We start from the raw sequence: 13,531 nt of genomic DNA on the forward strand, positions 1-13,531 counted from the left end.
TTGGACTCTTTACTTTTGACATAGGCTGTACTTCACATAACAACTGGCCTTGCGTGAAGTATGTGGCGTTGTTAAATACTATGGTAACTATACAGTAAAATCTTGATGGTTCAAGAAGTGTAGCTTGTTGGGCCAGTTGGTGCATGGTAAGTGGAAAACCAGCGGAAAGGACGCGTTCACAAGCAGGAGCGTTGTCTTGTGTACTTCTCCTGCTTGTGAACGCGTCCTTTCCGCTGGTTTTCTACTTATCTTGACGTTGTTTCGTTACCATTTTTGCAAAGGCAGCAGCACGCATTGGTTTGCATTGTGAGGAAGCTTCTTGTTGCTTTTTTTAAAATAATCTACTTACCACTGCACAGTAAAGTTCACAGGTTCTTTTCTTCCCTTGCACCAGGGGTGCCCCGTCAGAGACGGTCTCAAGATGTGTTGACACGCAGGGATAAAAAAATGAATAACTGAAGATTTATATGCAAATATTTACAGAAGTTAGATACAACGGCAAAAAGACAAACAACAAAAAGGCGGAACTGGCTAATACTAGGGGAGGCCCCTACTCGGCGTAGCCGAAGATGCGTAGCATCTCACCTTAGCGCAGAACCCTGCTTCCCGCTCCGGGGCCCGGTTTTAAAGCCCTAAAGGCCCGGCCCACATTTCGTAGCTTCCAATCATGTTGTGCTCTCAACATGATTGGTTCTTCAAGGGCATGGCCAGCCCTCCGGCTTCAACAAGGTAAACCACCCTCTCTACCACTAAATAAACATAAAAACAAATACACATACGTGCCAGTACGTGCGCGAATCGGTACCGCGGGGCGGGGGACACCCGTACTTCCTGGCGCGTTCGCGAGGGGCCGCGTTCCGACAAAGGAAACGCTTCGCTTTGAGCGCTCCCAGCCACGTTCCGATGACCCCGCGTACACTAACGATCCCTTACATGCACCTTGGTGTTGCACTGAGCCCACTTAGACTCGGAGGTGTGCAGGTACCCGATGTGTGCATTGGTGATTTAAGGAGGGACACTGGTCTAGAAAAAAAAAAAATTTATTAATGAAGTCGCAGTTATGAAATCTTCAGGCCACATGTATTTTTGTGTGCTGATTCTAGATGTGCCATTTAATTTTGTGTAAAACAATTCTTTGAGCACTTGTGCAATTTTTATGCAAGTATTTTGCAGAAAATTTGCTGCAGGAAACTCGCTGAAATGCATGCCATTGGGTTCTCTTGACACCAAGGAATGCAGTAAGGGTGAAATTGTCTTCCTGCCTATCATAGAACCTGAGTTATAGGGTTTTGAAGTTGTCGCTTCATAAATGAGAAGAAAAGTTTGTATTCCTGTTCCTGAAGTGGCAGCTTCAGTACCCTATAACTCAAGTTCCATGATGGCCAGGATGATAATTTTACCCTTATTGCATTGCTTGGTGTCAAGAGAACCCAATGGCATGCATTTCAGCGAGTTTCCTGCAGCAAATTTTCCACAAAACTTTCCGCAAAATACTTGCATAAAGAGTGCACAAGTGCTCAAGGAATTGTTTTACATGAAATTAAATGGCATATCTAAAATCAGCGCACAAAAATACATGTGGCCTGAAAACTTCATAACTACAACTTGATTAATAAAATTTTCTTTTCAAGACCAGGGTCCCTCCTTAACAATTAGCTCGTAGTATTTTGTAATGATGAACGTGTCCTCTCTTTGCTAAGAAGAACATGAAAGAAAGTGCCGTTGATGTGCATTTTAAAAAACGTACGTATTGCGGTTGCATAAATGCAGGCATTGGAAAATTTCTGGGTAAAGGCATTTTAGCTATTTCTGCATTGTCAAGGCATCGGGGACTAGGGAAGTTCTGTCTGGTGGCTAATTTGGATTGGTCTCCATGTTTGTTTATTCTTTTTTTTTTCTTCCGTCCTGATTTTGTACGCAGACCCGTCCCTGCGGGAGATGGTGAAGAAAATCCTTCCCCTGTGCAGTCACTACTCGACGGTGATGCGTTTCACCGAAGGTGAGAACTTCCACCTAATTGGGGCTGCTAGTGCTTCATCAGGAGAAGCTTGTACATTTTGATGGCCAGTCATGAGCAATAGGAGAAGGAACACACTTTTTTGACCAAACTGTAAACTTTCTGCTTATTTCTCCAATAAATTTTTACTTCTAAATTTTCTACACTGAGAGGAGAACTAGTCGGAACAAAGTTTGAGCCCTTATTTATTGATTACTATACATGACAAGCGGAAGGGTTGAGAATTGGGTGAGTTGGTACGAATTCATATTCCTGTGGCACCACAAGGGCAGGGACGGAGACGGAGCGACGACAACACAAGAGCACTTGTGTTGTCGTCACTCCGTATATGTCTTTGTCCTTGTGGTGCCACAGCAGTATAACAAGCCGAGTTTTTCCAGTGTTCCCTCTTATATTGCTCGCGACTGTACATGACAACTCAGTAGAAGCACTGCGACAGGTAAATATTGTCACGTTGTAGTGACGGCAGTCCAGTGGTCAGGAAGACACCAACCAGTCTTGGAAACGAAGCTCTTTATTTGGGCTGACTTGCGCCCGCAAAAGAACTGAATCACTCGGTGGCGGCGTAAGCAACAAGCGTGCTCGTCAGTCGTCGAACTACGAATGCCCGCCGCTCGCGGCATCGCTCAATTTAAAGCCGGCAAGGAAACTTCCAGTAATCTGGAAAAACCTAGATGCAGCCTTTCATGGCTGCGATCAATCGAGATTAGTGTGGTCGCTTCTCACGTCATGAACAAAAGTGATAACAACCCTTTCCTGCAGCCTTGAGCGTGAACGAACAAACACTACAATGATACGTGGCAATATGGTGGTGCTGACACTTCTTTTCACTTAAGAGCCGTCGGTCTCTCATTGCTCCCGTGTGCCTGCTCTAGCTGCCTCGTGGTCTGTAGACCGCCCTGCACCGACACGCACACGTATTCACCGCATGTGGCTCCGGTCTCCGTGTGTGCATGCAGAGAAGCGGGAGCGCGGACAGGGCATGGTGAACCAGGCCCTGGCGGCGGCCCTGCACGACCTCCTGGACGACTACTTCACCCTGGTGGTCCAGCTGGAGCACAAGCTGCTCCACGAGCGGACGCTCACCCTGCCCAAGGCCTGGTTCTACGTGCAGCCCGCCCTGGCCTACATGGGCGTGCTGGCTACCTGCGCCAACGCCGTCTGGGCGGTGGGTGTCTTCTTTATAGCGTGAAACGCGGTGCAGGGTGATTACTGTCACTGTAAACATGCAGTTGCGTTCATTTCGACCACATTGCAGCAGTACAGTAGAACGTCGTTGATTTGGTTTGGTTTATTGGTTTATGCGGGTTTAACGTCCCAAAGCGACTGAGGCTATGAGGGGCGCCTGAGTGAAGGGCTTTGGAAATTTCGGCCACCTGGGGTTCTTTAACATGCACTGACATCGCACCGTACACGGGCCTCTAGAATTTCGCCTCCATCAAGATTCGACCACCACGGCCAGGTTGAAGCACATAGAACCACACAGTGCCTCAGTGGTTATGGTGTTGGGGTGCTGACCTGGAAGACATGGGTTCAATCCCGGCCGCGGCGGTTGCATTTCGATGCAGGCAAAATTCAAGAGGCCCATGTACTGTGCAGTGTCAATGCACACTAAAGAACCCCAGAAGGTCGAAATTATCTGAAGCCCTTCACTACGGCGTCCCTCTTAGCCTGAGTCGCTTTGGGGCGTTAAATTCGATAAACCAGAAACCAGTTTGCTCCCAGAAAACTATTGCTCGATCTTTCCAACCTCATTGTGTAGCAAGCTGTTCCAACTCGCTGTTGTTAATCACGTGTATTATTAATCATTGTTAATTGTTAGCTATTGTTAATTACCCGAGTTGTCTCTGTGCCTAAGAAAGGCACTAGTTTATTGCTAGAGGGCCGCCATGGTGGCTCAGTGGTTATGGCACTTGGCTGCTGATCCAAAAGACACGGGTTCGATCTCAGCCACGGCGGTTGAATTTCAATGCAGGCAAAATTCTAGAGGCCCGTGTGCTGTGTAATGCCAGTGCACATTAAAGAACACCAGGTGGTAGAAATTATCCGGAACCCTCCACTGTGGTGTCACTTGTTGCCTGAGTCACTTTGGGATGTTAAACCTCATAAAACCAGAACCAAACCATCCAACCATTTAACGGTGTGCAAATACCAAACTGTAACTCTCGAATTGAATATTGAATCGAATGAACAAGAAAACACATGTATCGTTTTGAATGTCGAACACTAGTAGCAATTTTATTTACAGATACAGTGAAGTGCTTAAGGTTATAGTTTCTCATGCAACATGTTGGTCTTTACAAAGATGCGTGTCATGCACCGGAAACTGCGGTGGAGGGGAAACTTGAAGCCATTGTTGCATTTGAGACTTGTGCACGCACATCGAAGGATGCAAGATCGTTGAAGTTAACACAGAGGTCTGTGGTGTACTAGCACTCCTCGGGGCCTGAACATAAAAATGTTTGGATATAAGAGGGTAACTACTTAAATTATTTTATTTTAGTGCGAACACAGTCTGGGAAGGGTTTTCGTAGTTAGTGACGTGATCGCATTTTTTAGCCTCGCAAATTTTTAAATTTTTTTCAGGGTAACTGCCACGGTGGGAAGACTCTCGGAGTGTTGCACGAACAAGCCACATCACTGACAGGGTGAGCTTTCTTTTTGTGGGCTGTACTGACCCTTTCGGTGGCCACAACTGACACAGGACAGGTTTAATTGGAGAGATATGGGAGAGAACTTTTCCCTGCACTGGGCGTAGTCAGGCCAATGATGATGATAGCCCCCTTTCAAGTTAAAGTTGAAAACTGTGTAGTGTCCTTAGAGGCCATTTATTGCACAGGTCATAACTATTATTTAAAGCATTGAAGGTCCTTAATGAAGGCATGCTTTTCATGAAATACCTGTTCTCAGCCTCCCCAGCCATCTATATACGGGCAGGTGACATCACTCAGAATTCAGCGTTCAGCATTTCACTGTGTGTCATGAAATGTTTTGGGTGTTGTGTTCTTGCCAGCATTGGAATAAGATCGTGACATTTAAAAGCGTTGAGGATTTTGTTACTTTTTGTATGCCCCGAATCAAGTTTGATCTCTGTAAATTGTTTAGGCCGCTGTCATTGCAGCTGTGAGGTGTCGTGCTCTGGGGCCACGTGACGTTCTCGGGGAAAAAAGTTTTCACAAACCGGTCTGCACTCCATTTTTTTTGCCATTGACTCGCGCTTTCTGTTCGTCTGCAGGGATTCAAAGGCAAAGGAGATCTGCCTCTACCTCACCAAAAAGGTGGGCATGTGTCAACTTCTGTTGAAGAGTGTGAATGGTTGCGGCCGATTGTAATTGCTGATTGTAATTTTGTTGTCTGAAGATTGTGAATTGCTGTTGCTGATTGTAATGGTCGATTGTAATTTTGTTGTCTCAAGACTGAATTTTGTGGTTCATTGTAATGGCTGATTGTAGTTTTGTTGTAAATTCAGCCGGTTTGACAGTTTGTTGCACAACTTGAAGCATAGGCCACGCTTCTTGTTCTTGGAAAGTTCCCCTGAGTCGTACGATAGACTGGCCTCAACTGTTATGGCGGAGTTCACGCTAGTACCGTATAAACGCATGTAAGGGCCGCACCCCGTTTTCCCGAAGGAAATCATTAAAAAAAAATAAATCCCTGTAAGGGCCGCACCCGAACTTTCCATGACCCAGGCGGGAATAGCCTTCTAAATGCACGCGCCGGCTGTGGACAACGGTTCGCTCGATCGCGGAGCGCTTGATCGCGGAGGCCAAGCACGCGCACAAGAGCTTCAAAAACCGTCCATGGATGGCGCCCGAGGCCGCAGCCATCATCATCGGCAATTCCCCCCCCCCCCCCCCCCCTCCCCGCGACTTCCCGTTATCTTTCCTTCCTCCTTGCGTTATCTACATCGGCATCTTTCTTTCCTTCCTCCATGCGTTATCTACATCGGCATCAGTATCGCCAGCTCCAGCCTTTTATGGCGTGTTAGCGCGTTCACCGTAGTTGTGGCTTTCGCGTGCTGCCGCCGGGTAATGCAGTTTTAGCACGATGGGCAAGCACCTTATCAGTTACACGGCTGGGAGTTAGCTCTCGAATGCGGCAAGCGTGCGGCGGACAGGGAATTCAACGTGGCCGAGAAGTGCGTCCGATGATCGTGCAATCAAAAGGGTGCATTGAGGAAAACAAGCTGCAAAAAGCGCGCTTTCCGAGGCGAGCCGTGTGAGTTTCCTGAACTGGAAGAAGAGCTGCTCTGCTATGTGATGGAAATGCGGAACAACCGCTACGCCTTGACAGCGGACATGCTGCGCGGCTTCTTTGGGATGAGCATGCACCAGAGCACAGCACCAGCTCAGAGTTGAAATACTCCGTGAGTGACGACTGAACGTAGAATAAATGCCGTTCATTCCCTGTTGGTGTGTTTTTGCTTAAAAAAAAATTTTTTTTTTCGTACGTCGCGTGTATGGGCCGCACCCCGAAAATTGGCCCCCGAATCTGGAAAAAATAGTGCGGCCCTTACACGCGTTTATACGGTATATGCATTCCCTGGCACAGAACTTTCTTGTGCACCAGAAAAATCTTTGATGTCTCGTTTTAGCTACATGGTACATAGCAATACATAATAGGCATGAGCCATGTTATATATGTTGTTTGCCAGTTGGTGCATTTCATCTGCACATGTTGTCAAAACACTGCGTTCCAATTTTTCCAGGCTGCGGTGCCTTACTTTGCCATGCTGGAAAGTTGGGTCTACAGGGGACGCATCGAGGACCCTTTCAAAGAGGTGCGTTGCGTTCCTTACTTGCTCACAGGTGCTTTTCTTTTTAAGCTGCGGGGCATCTTTGCCTCTTTCTTTCGCTTTTATGTTTTTTTTTCTTTATAAGCGAATACATTGCTCAGGTTTTGTTTCGTGCTAAAAGTGCCTCCCCCCCTTGCCACCAGACGGGGTTGTGTGATGTTTGTGAACTATAGTTGTCCACAAAGTAGACAAGTGAAATATCTTGATGCTAGATTATTGGGCCAACAGGTTTGCTTCTTATTTAACATTGCCGCTTTACTCTGATGCAAGGGGTACCGTATATGTGTGGTTAAAGGGACAGTGAGGAGAGCACTATTAATATTTTTTTTATAGCAAAATCCGATAGTTCGGCATGTCATGGCTTTGTTGCCACTTGGCCGGCAGCGAAAGATGCATTTATTTCTAAGAAACTTGGATTCGAAGTTGAAAAAGTTTTTCCCGCCGCTCTGATTCAATCTTGGGATTCTCTTATGACGAAACAGGACTAAGTGATGTGAAATATGACGTGCACATGACGTGACGCAGACTCCATGATTTCTGGAGGCAAGAAGTGCGGCCAGCAGTGCGGCCTAGCAGCAGCCGAAAAGAAAGCTACCGCCGGCCGCACGTTGAAGGCATCTATCGGCTATTGCGGTCATCGCTACAGTCGCTTCGATTACGTTTGCACAGGCGTTTTGCCAGCGTTACGATGGATCTCGTTCTCGAAGTCGTCAACGAAGTTCTAGCAAATAGACACCTTTAGCATACCGTGTACCTTGCTACCGCTAGCAGAATACCGGGAACCCGCCCAACGCCGGTGAGCAGGCGCTGATTGGTCGCGATGCTTCAGGAGCGCGCGTAGCTGCTGGGCACGTGCCGCCATCTGGCGACGTCAAGGAGATTTGTGCATGCATTGGCTGCGCCTCAGTGATTGATGGCTTCTCGTGTTCTAGTGTTGCTAGAACCATTGGTTCTAGCAACACTGTTTTGTCCTATGACCTCACAACGCTTGTACTTGCGAGTTTGGCCTGTGGCGGCGATACCTGTATTTTGGTTGTTGCTCTTTTCTACGTTACAAGAGCTTTGTTGTCAGTATGAGTGGCGTTTTTGTAATCAGGAGCTGGTATTCTGTCGATACAAGCCAACTTCAATTTCTTCTCAGTGTCCCTTTAAGGGCCGCACTTTTTTTTTCTGCAATTTGGACAGGTTTACACCCCTACCCTAAAGCGGAATTTCACAGTTCAATTTTGAAGCCTAGTCTGGGGAAGCTGCTTTATTGTCCAATATAGTCTGACACTTTGTGTTTGGCACCTGTACAAGTGTGGCCATTACCTACACCTATGCAATATGTTTGCGCTCAATGAAAGAGGAGATTGCTGTCACTTTTTAATCTTTTTTTTTTTTTACTAATTTTAGTTGGCTTCTATTGTGGTAGTTCTGATGGCTTGTGCTCAGAAAGTTCCCCGATGGACATAATTCAGTCTGACCAGATTTTGCATGCTCGACTGTTAAAAACATGAAGATTGCAATTCACTTGGTTTTATATTGCAATTTTGTGGCCCACATTGTGAAGAAGCATTAGTGACTGCCTTCAAAAGGAAGCTTAGATGTTGAAATATTTCTTTGATAAAAAATCCATTACCATCGGCACTGCTACACACCTTGATGTTGTTGCCTCTGAGCTGACTGGTGCTGTCTTTCGTGCATTTTGAAAAGTTGTTTTCAGCCTCAGCAAAAAAGGGGAGGGGGGTGGTGGGGGGCAGTGTGGCTGAGATCAAATTTTTCCAATTGCTCTAGCATCTAAAAAAAAAAACCTGCACCTTCTGTCTTGCTCAGTTCCTTGTGGGAGACAAGACCCTGATCAAGAAGGAAGACATGTCCATCGACAGCAGCGACAAGTATCCTTCCCTTGCGCGTGCTTTTAGAGTCGGCTCGGACCCATTTGGAGATCCAACAAAGTCCCAAAAGAAATTTTACACAGAAGCTAAGGTGCTGGCTGACAGAGTCGTACAATAGAATCTCGATGATACAAACACAGCTGATACGAATTTTGGGATGATACGAATTCATAACATTGCCCTCCTGGAGTGTATTGTGTATGATGTGCAGAAATTCGGATGTTCCAAACACTCTTCCACATCACTACAAATGATATGAATGCACGAGCCGTGACGGCATCCTTGATCAATAAGTGCTGCCCGTACACTGCCAGTGTGTTGATCACTAGTTACACGATGCGCATTATGAGTACTCAGTGGCGGTGTGCAGTGTTTACATCGCCAATGTTGCAATTACCAGTCGCACTGTGCGCACCGCAAGTAGTGAGCTGTTGCCACATGGCTGTAAATAAATCCTGTCAGCCATAAACAGATCTGCGGGACTAGTTTTTCATGCTTCTGTGTACAGATTTGTTTGTTTGGATGATATGAAATTTCAGATGATACGATTATTTTTTGTGACCCCGTGAGATCCGTATCGATGTTACTGCGTTCAGAAGAGTTTCCGGCATTTTAAAGTGTAGATCTTAGGCGCCCGATCCCTGGTTTGAGTGGTGCAAACGGACAAGTCGTTGAAGTTTTTGGAAGTCGATAAAAACTGCCTGAAGAAGCTCATGTAGAAAGAAGTGTCTCTTGTATCTAAGCCCTGTTGGATGTTGCTAATGTTGCGAGTCACAATACTGGCGACTTTTGAAAGGAATGTTAATGGCAGTGGCATAAAAAATTTACACTTTCGCATGCCACTCAGTGTCAATTCTGGGGGCTTCTTGTTGTTGTGGTGTATTGGGCTTTACAAGAATGTTCCTGGTCACAGGAACATAAGTGTTCCTCTTGTGTTTATTTTCATGAAAATGTTGCGTGGTTTGGCCAAATTTCAAATTATGCAACACTAGGTAATAGGTGTTACAGTCCAGCCCGTTTATAACGAAGCCACTTATAGTGAAATAGCGGTTATAACGAAGGGATTTCAATTTCCCATTCCCATTTTTGCATTTTCAATACATTTTGGGTCCGGTTTTAACGAAGTAAATAAGAGCGTGTCAGCGGATATAACGAAGAGATTTAATACCAACCGAAAAATAATCTGCCAATCAACACATTTTTGCGTCCTTGAGGCGATTTTTTCCGCGAAAATAAGAGCAAAATTCGGCTGACGGCGTCCTTTCATGGCGTTGTCTGCTCTCCTGCGGAGCGAAAGGTTGCTTCACTGCATCGCATGGCACGCCGGTCTCGTGTTGCGCCGTCCTTGAACGGCGTAGAGTGGTAGAGCGTAGAGCGGTCGCTGCAACCGCTGATGCTGCCGCCGCGACGGCCTGCTTGGAGCAGCTTTGGGATTCCGCTAGCGACTTGCACCTTGTGCCTGCGAGTCTAAGCCACATGGACTTCGTTTTCGCCGACGAAGACCTTGTTGCCACCGAGGACTTGACGACTGAAGAAGTTGCCGGGAGTGTCATGGAAGAGACCTTGGCGGAGAGCGCCTCCGACAGCGAATGCGACGATGCTAGTTGTGCCCCTAAGCCGGTCACCTCCGCAGCGGCCATCGCAGCTGTTGACACGCTACGGATGTACCTCGGGAGTCTGGAGTTCGACCAGATCTTTGGTTCACAGTTTGATGGTATGGAAGCCGCAATCCTGAAGTCCGCACTCGCGAAACGTGTTCAGGGGACGCTGGACGACTTCTTTCAGCGGCAATAAATCGGTATGCCGATGTTTGCATTTTTTTTTCGTAGTCCGCATATTACGAAATAGTGGATATAGCGAAGTGATTTCCGATTCCCGCCGACTTCGTTAAAACCGGGCTAGACTGTATATAGTAGCATAGAGCTTAAAAAAAAACAGCAGTTGGTAACAACGGGTCGTGGTCCGCAGTGTCTTGTATTACTCCATTGACTAATCGCAGCAGTAAACGACATCAGTTTTTGAACGTTTTTAAGCTTCTTTCTTAGGTAACGAGAAAACTTCAGCGGACTACTTTTCTGTTGGGAGAAATTTTGTGTGGCGGTCCTAAATGTGGGCAGAGGTTCACTGCAGAGTTAAGTTGTGTACGACTATGGTCACCATAGTGAGTTATTTATATCAAGTCCAACCACTGCGACTCTTTTGTTGCATGGAGTTCATAAATACACACACTTCAATGGGGACAGTGTTAGGGAGTTGAGAAACTTCTTAATATTGAGGAATTTGCTGCATGGAGATTTGTACACACTGGTTTATCTGTAGGTTGTTCTCTTTTTCTCTGGCCTGTGTGCTGTGTGACTCCAGTGCACTTTAAAAAAACTTTGGTGGTCTAAATCAATCCGGAGCCTTCCACTGTGGACCGACTCCCTCAAAGCCCGTGTTCAGCTTTAGACGTGAAGCTGCAAAGCACCGCATATCACCGCATCTCAGAGTTGTGGTCAGAAACATTGAGGTGTGTGTGTTTTCATTGTTGTGCGTAACACATACAGTCTGATGGTGCTCGAAATTGGGAAAGTGAAATATATATTTGTAATGCTAATCAAACCTTGGAATGCATGTCACAAATGCATAAGCCACTGACACTTGACTCTTTTTATTTTTCTTCTTTCTTGTAATGAGCTGCCTGCTGGCGCATAGCTGCATTATGAAAGGCAAGATGTTTTTTGTATTCAGCTAGTAGTTGCTTCATAAGCATGATTGAAAAGCACATTTTCGTTTCTTTGTGCGGCAGAAAATGCCCATGAGACATTTTCAAGTTCTTCAGTGTGGGAGTAATAATAGAATTTGTTCCTTTTTGCAAACTGTCTGTCCTTTTGGTGTCGAGATAGCTGTACGTTCTGTGTCTTGCTGTGGTCTTCATGTGTCATTTGGCACATTTGAGATGTCTCCGCTCTCTGTGTCTCCTCCTTGACCGACGCGTGGCGCCAGCTACTGGAACAGCCGGTACATGCTGCGTCCCGACATGGTCCCCTCCTTCATGAAGTCCATCAAGGACCGCATCCTCGCCACCGGCAAATACCAGAACGTCATCCTCCAGTGCGGTGAGTTAGCTGACCTCGAGCGCGAGTCCCACAAGAAACTCCCGAGCAGCCCACACACATTTTGTTTCAGAGACGACTCGCCTGTCAGTGCCCTTTTCCGAGAGCACTAAGCGCCCCCTCATGTCGCTAACACGTGGCAGGCAGTGCAAGAAGTGAGTGGGGTGCACAGCCGTAAATAAATCCCGTCAGCCACAAACAGGCCAGTGTGAATGCAGTAAGTCGAAAGCCTTTAATGGCTCATACTCGTGGCCATCACTCTGTCCGTCCGTTACATCTGAAGTGAAAGTCATAACTAGTCATTACTGGTCAGAAGTCATGACTAACTAGTCATTAACTAGTTATGACTGGTCGTGACTAGTTGGTCGTCAACCAGCCATGAGCAGTGAGTCATGAAATAATCATGACTAGTTAGTCATTAAGGGGGGACGAGGGTCTTTAAACTAACTTTTTTACTTATGGCTAGAATCTCATGAAATTTTGCACACAGAAGCATTTTTCTCTTCTGATTCCAAATATGTAATCATAATTGAGCTGGTGGTCTTAAATCTTACAAAGTCTACAATGTAATTGGGTCATTTCTTACGCAGCTTTAATGAACTTTCTCATTGCATTTTGTTGCTTTTATTTACATGAATTGATAGCCAGAGAGTTCCCATACCCGGTGACATTCTTCGTTTTTCTCTAAAGGCATGTCCTCCTGATATACTATGTCGAGAGTAAAAGGTCGCAGTATTTGACACTGCAACTCGTTAAGCTAATTGTAAATTGCTATTTATATGTGGCCTAAACAAAAAAAGTAAGAATGTCATCAGGTATGGGAATTTGCTGGCTATCAATTCATGTAATTAAAAGCAACAAAATGCCGTGAGAAAGTTCATTAAATCTGCACAAGAAATTACCTATTTACACTCTAGAATTTAAGATAACTTTTGATTAACCAGTCATGACCAGTTAGTCATTAACCAGTCATGACCAGTTAGTCATGGGTCATGACTAGCCTATCCAAGTCACCCCATAGCCGCCTCGTGTGTGCCTACTGCCGTGCAGCCAAAGTTTCGTGGAAAGGCTTTTGCCTCGCGCACTTTAGCTTGTCAAAGTACCCTCTAAATTTTTTCCTGTGCTTCTGCGTATGGATTATGTTTGTTTAGGAAGATACAATTATTTTTTGCAACCCCGTGAGATTCTTGGCAGTCAATGTTGCATCTATGTTTGCTGTGTGGGATACAGCGTTCCTGTAATATGATTTATTGTCGGACTGTATTCAGCCACCGGGTGTGCTTGGTAAGGTTCTACCCTGTGATCAAAGATGTTACTGTGTGGTCCTTGCTGAACTAAACTGAGATCCTCAGCTGTACGAGAGCTTTGCAGAGCCAGTTGTCTTTCTGGCTGCCGCTTAGTGCCACTGTTTGCATCTGCCCCTCAAGCTGCTGAAGCACTTCTGGTATGATCTCCTAGTACTAGTGCAAAGCATAGTTTCTATTTATGCATCTTTTTTTGTGTGTGTTGTGCATAATTTTTGGCACATTTAAAGCATCCTGACTGGACTGTGTTGGAGTTTGGCTGTTTAGCTGTACATACAATGGTATGCCTAATTGTGCCTGGGCAGTGTCATGTTAGGAAGAAAAAGTCTCCTTACATGCGGCCATGCTAAAGCTGTGCGTGGTCCGTCATCTGAATTTGCGTCTTGGGGCATGGCTAAGTGGCCGAGCTGGCGTCCGCTGCATTACTACGCACGCCATCTGCT

At 46.0% G+C, this 13,531-nt stretch overlaps 1 protein-coding gene across 1 annotated transcript in view; it reads left to right on the forward strand.

The window, feature by feature from the left end:
• LOC149329286 (gamma-tubulin complex component 2-like) overlaps window positions 1-13,531 on the forward strand; it is a 46,910-nt gene that overhangs the window by 13,198 nt on the left and 20,181 nt on the right. Inside the window, exons 8-14 of the mRNA XM_089560197.1 lie at window positions 1,922-1,999; window positions 2,977-3,185; window positions 4,604-4,665; window positions 5,253-5,295; window positions 6,726-6,797; window positions 8,628-8,689; window positions 11,675-11,787. Coding sequence (XP_089416323.1) covers window positions 1,922-1,999; window positions 2,977-3,185; window positions 4,604-4,665; window positions 5,253-5,295; window positions 6,726-6,797; window positions 8,628-8,689; window positions 11,675-11,787 — 639 coding nt within the window. The remainder of the gene's footprint in view (window positions 1-1,921; window positions 2,000-2,976; window positions 3,186-4,603; window positions 4,666-5,252; window positions 5,296-6,725; window positions 6,798-8,627; window positions 8,690-11,674; window positions 11,788-13,531) is intronic.

This window comes from Amblyomma mixtum, chromosome 9 (assembly GCF_055824585.1).
Source record: "Amblyomma mixtum isolate Tamu chromosome 9, ASM5582458v1, whole genome shotgun sequence".
NCBI lineage: Eukaryota > Metazoa > Arthropoda > Arachnida > Ixodida > Ixodidae > Amblyomma > Amblyomma mixtum.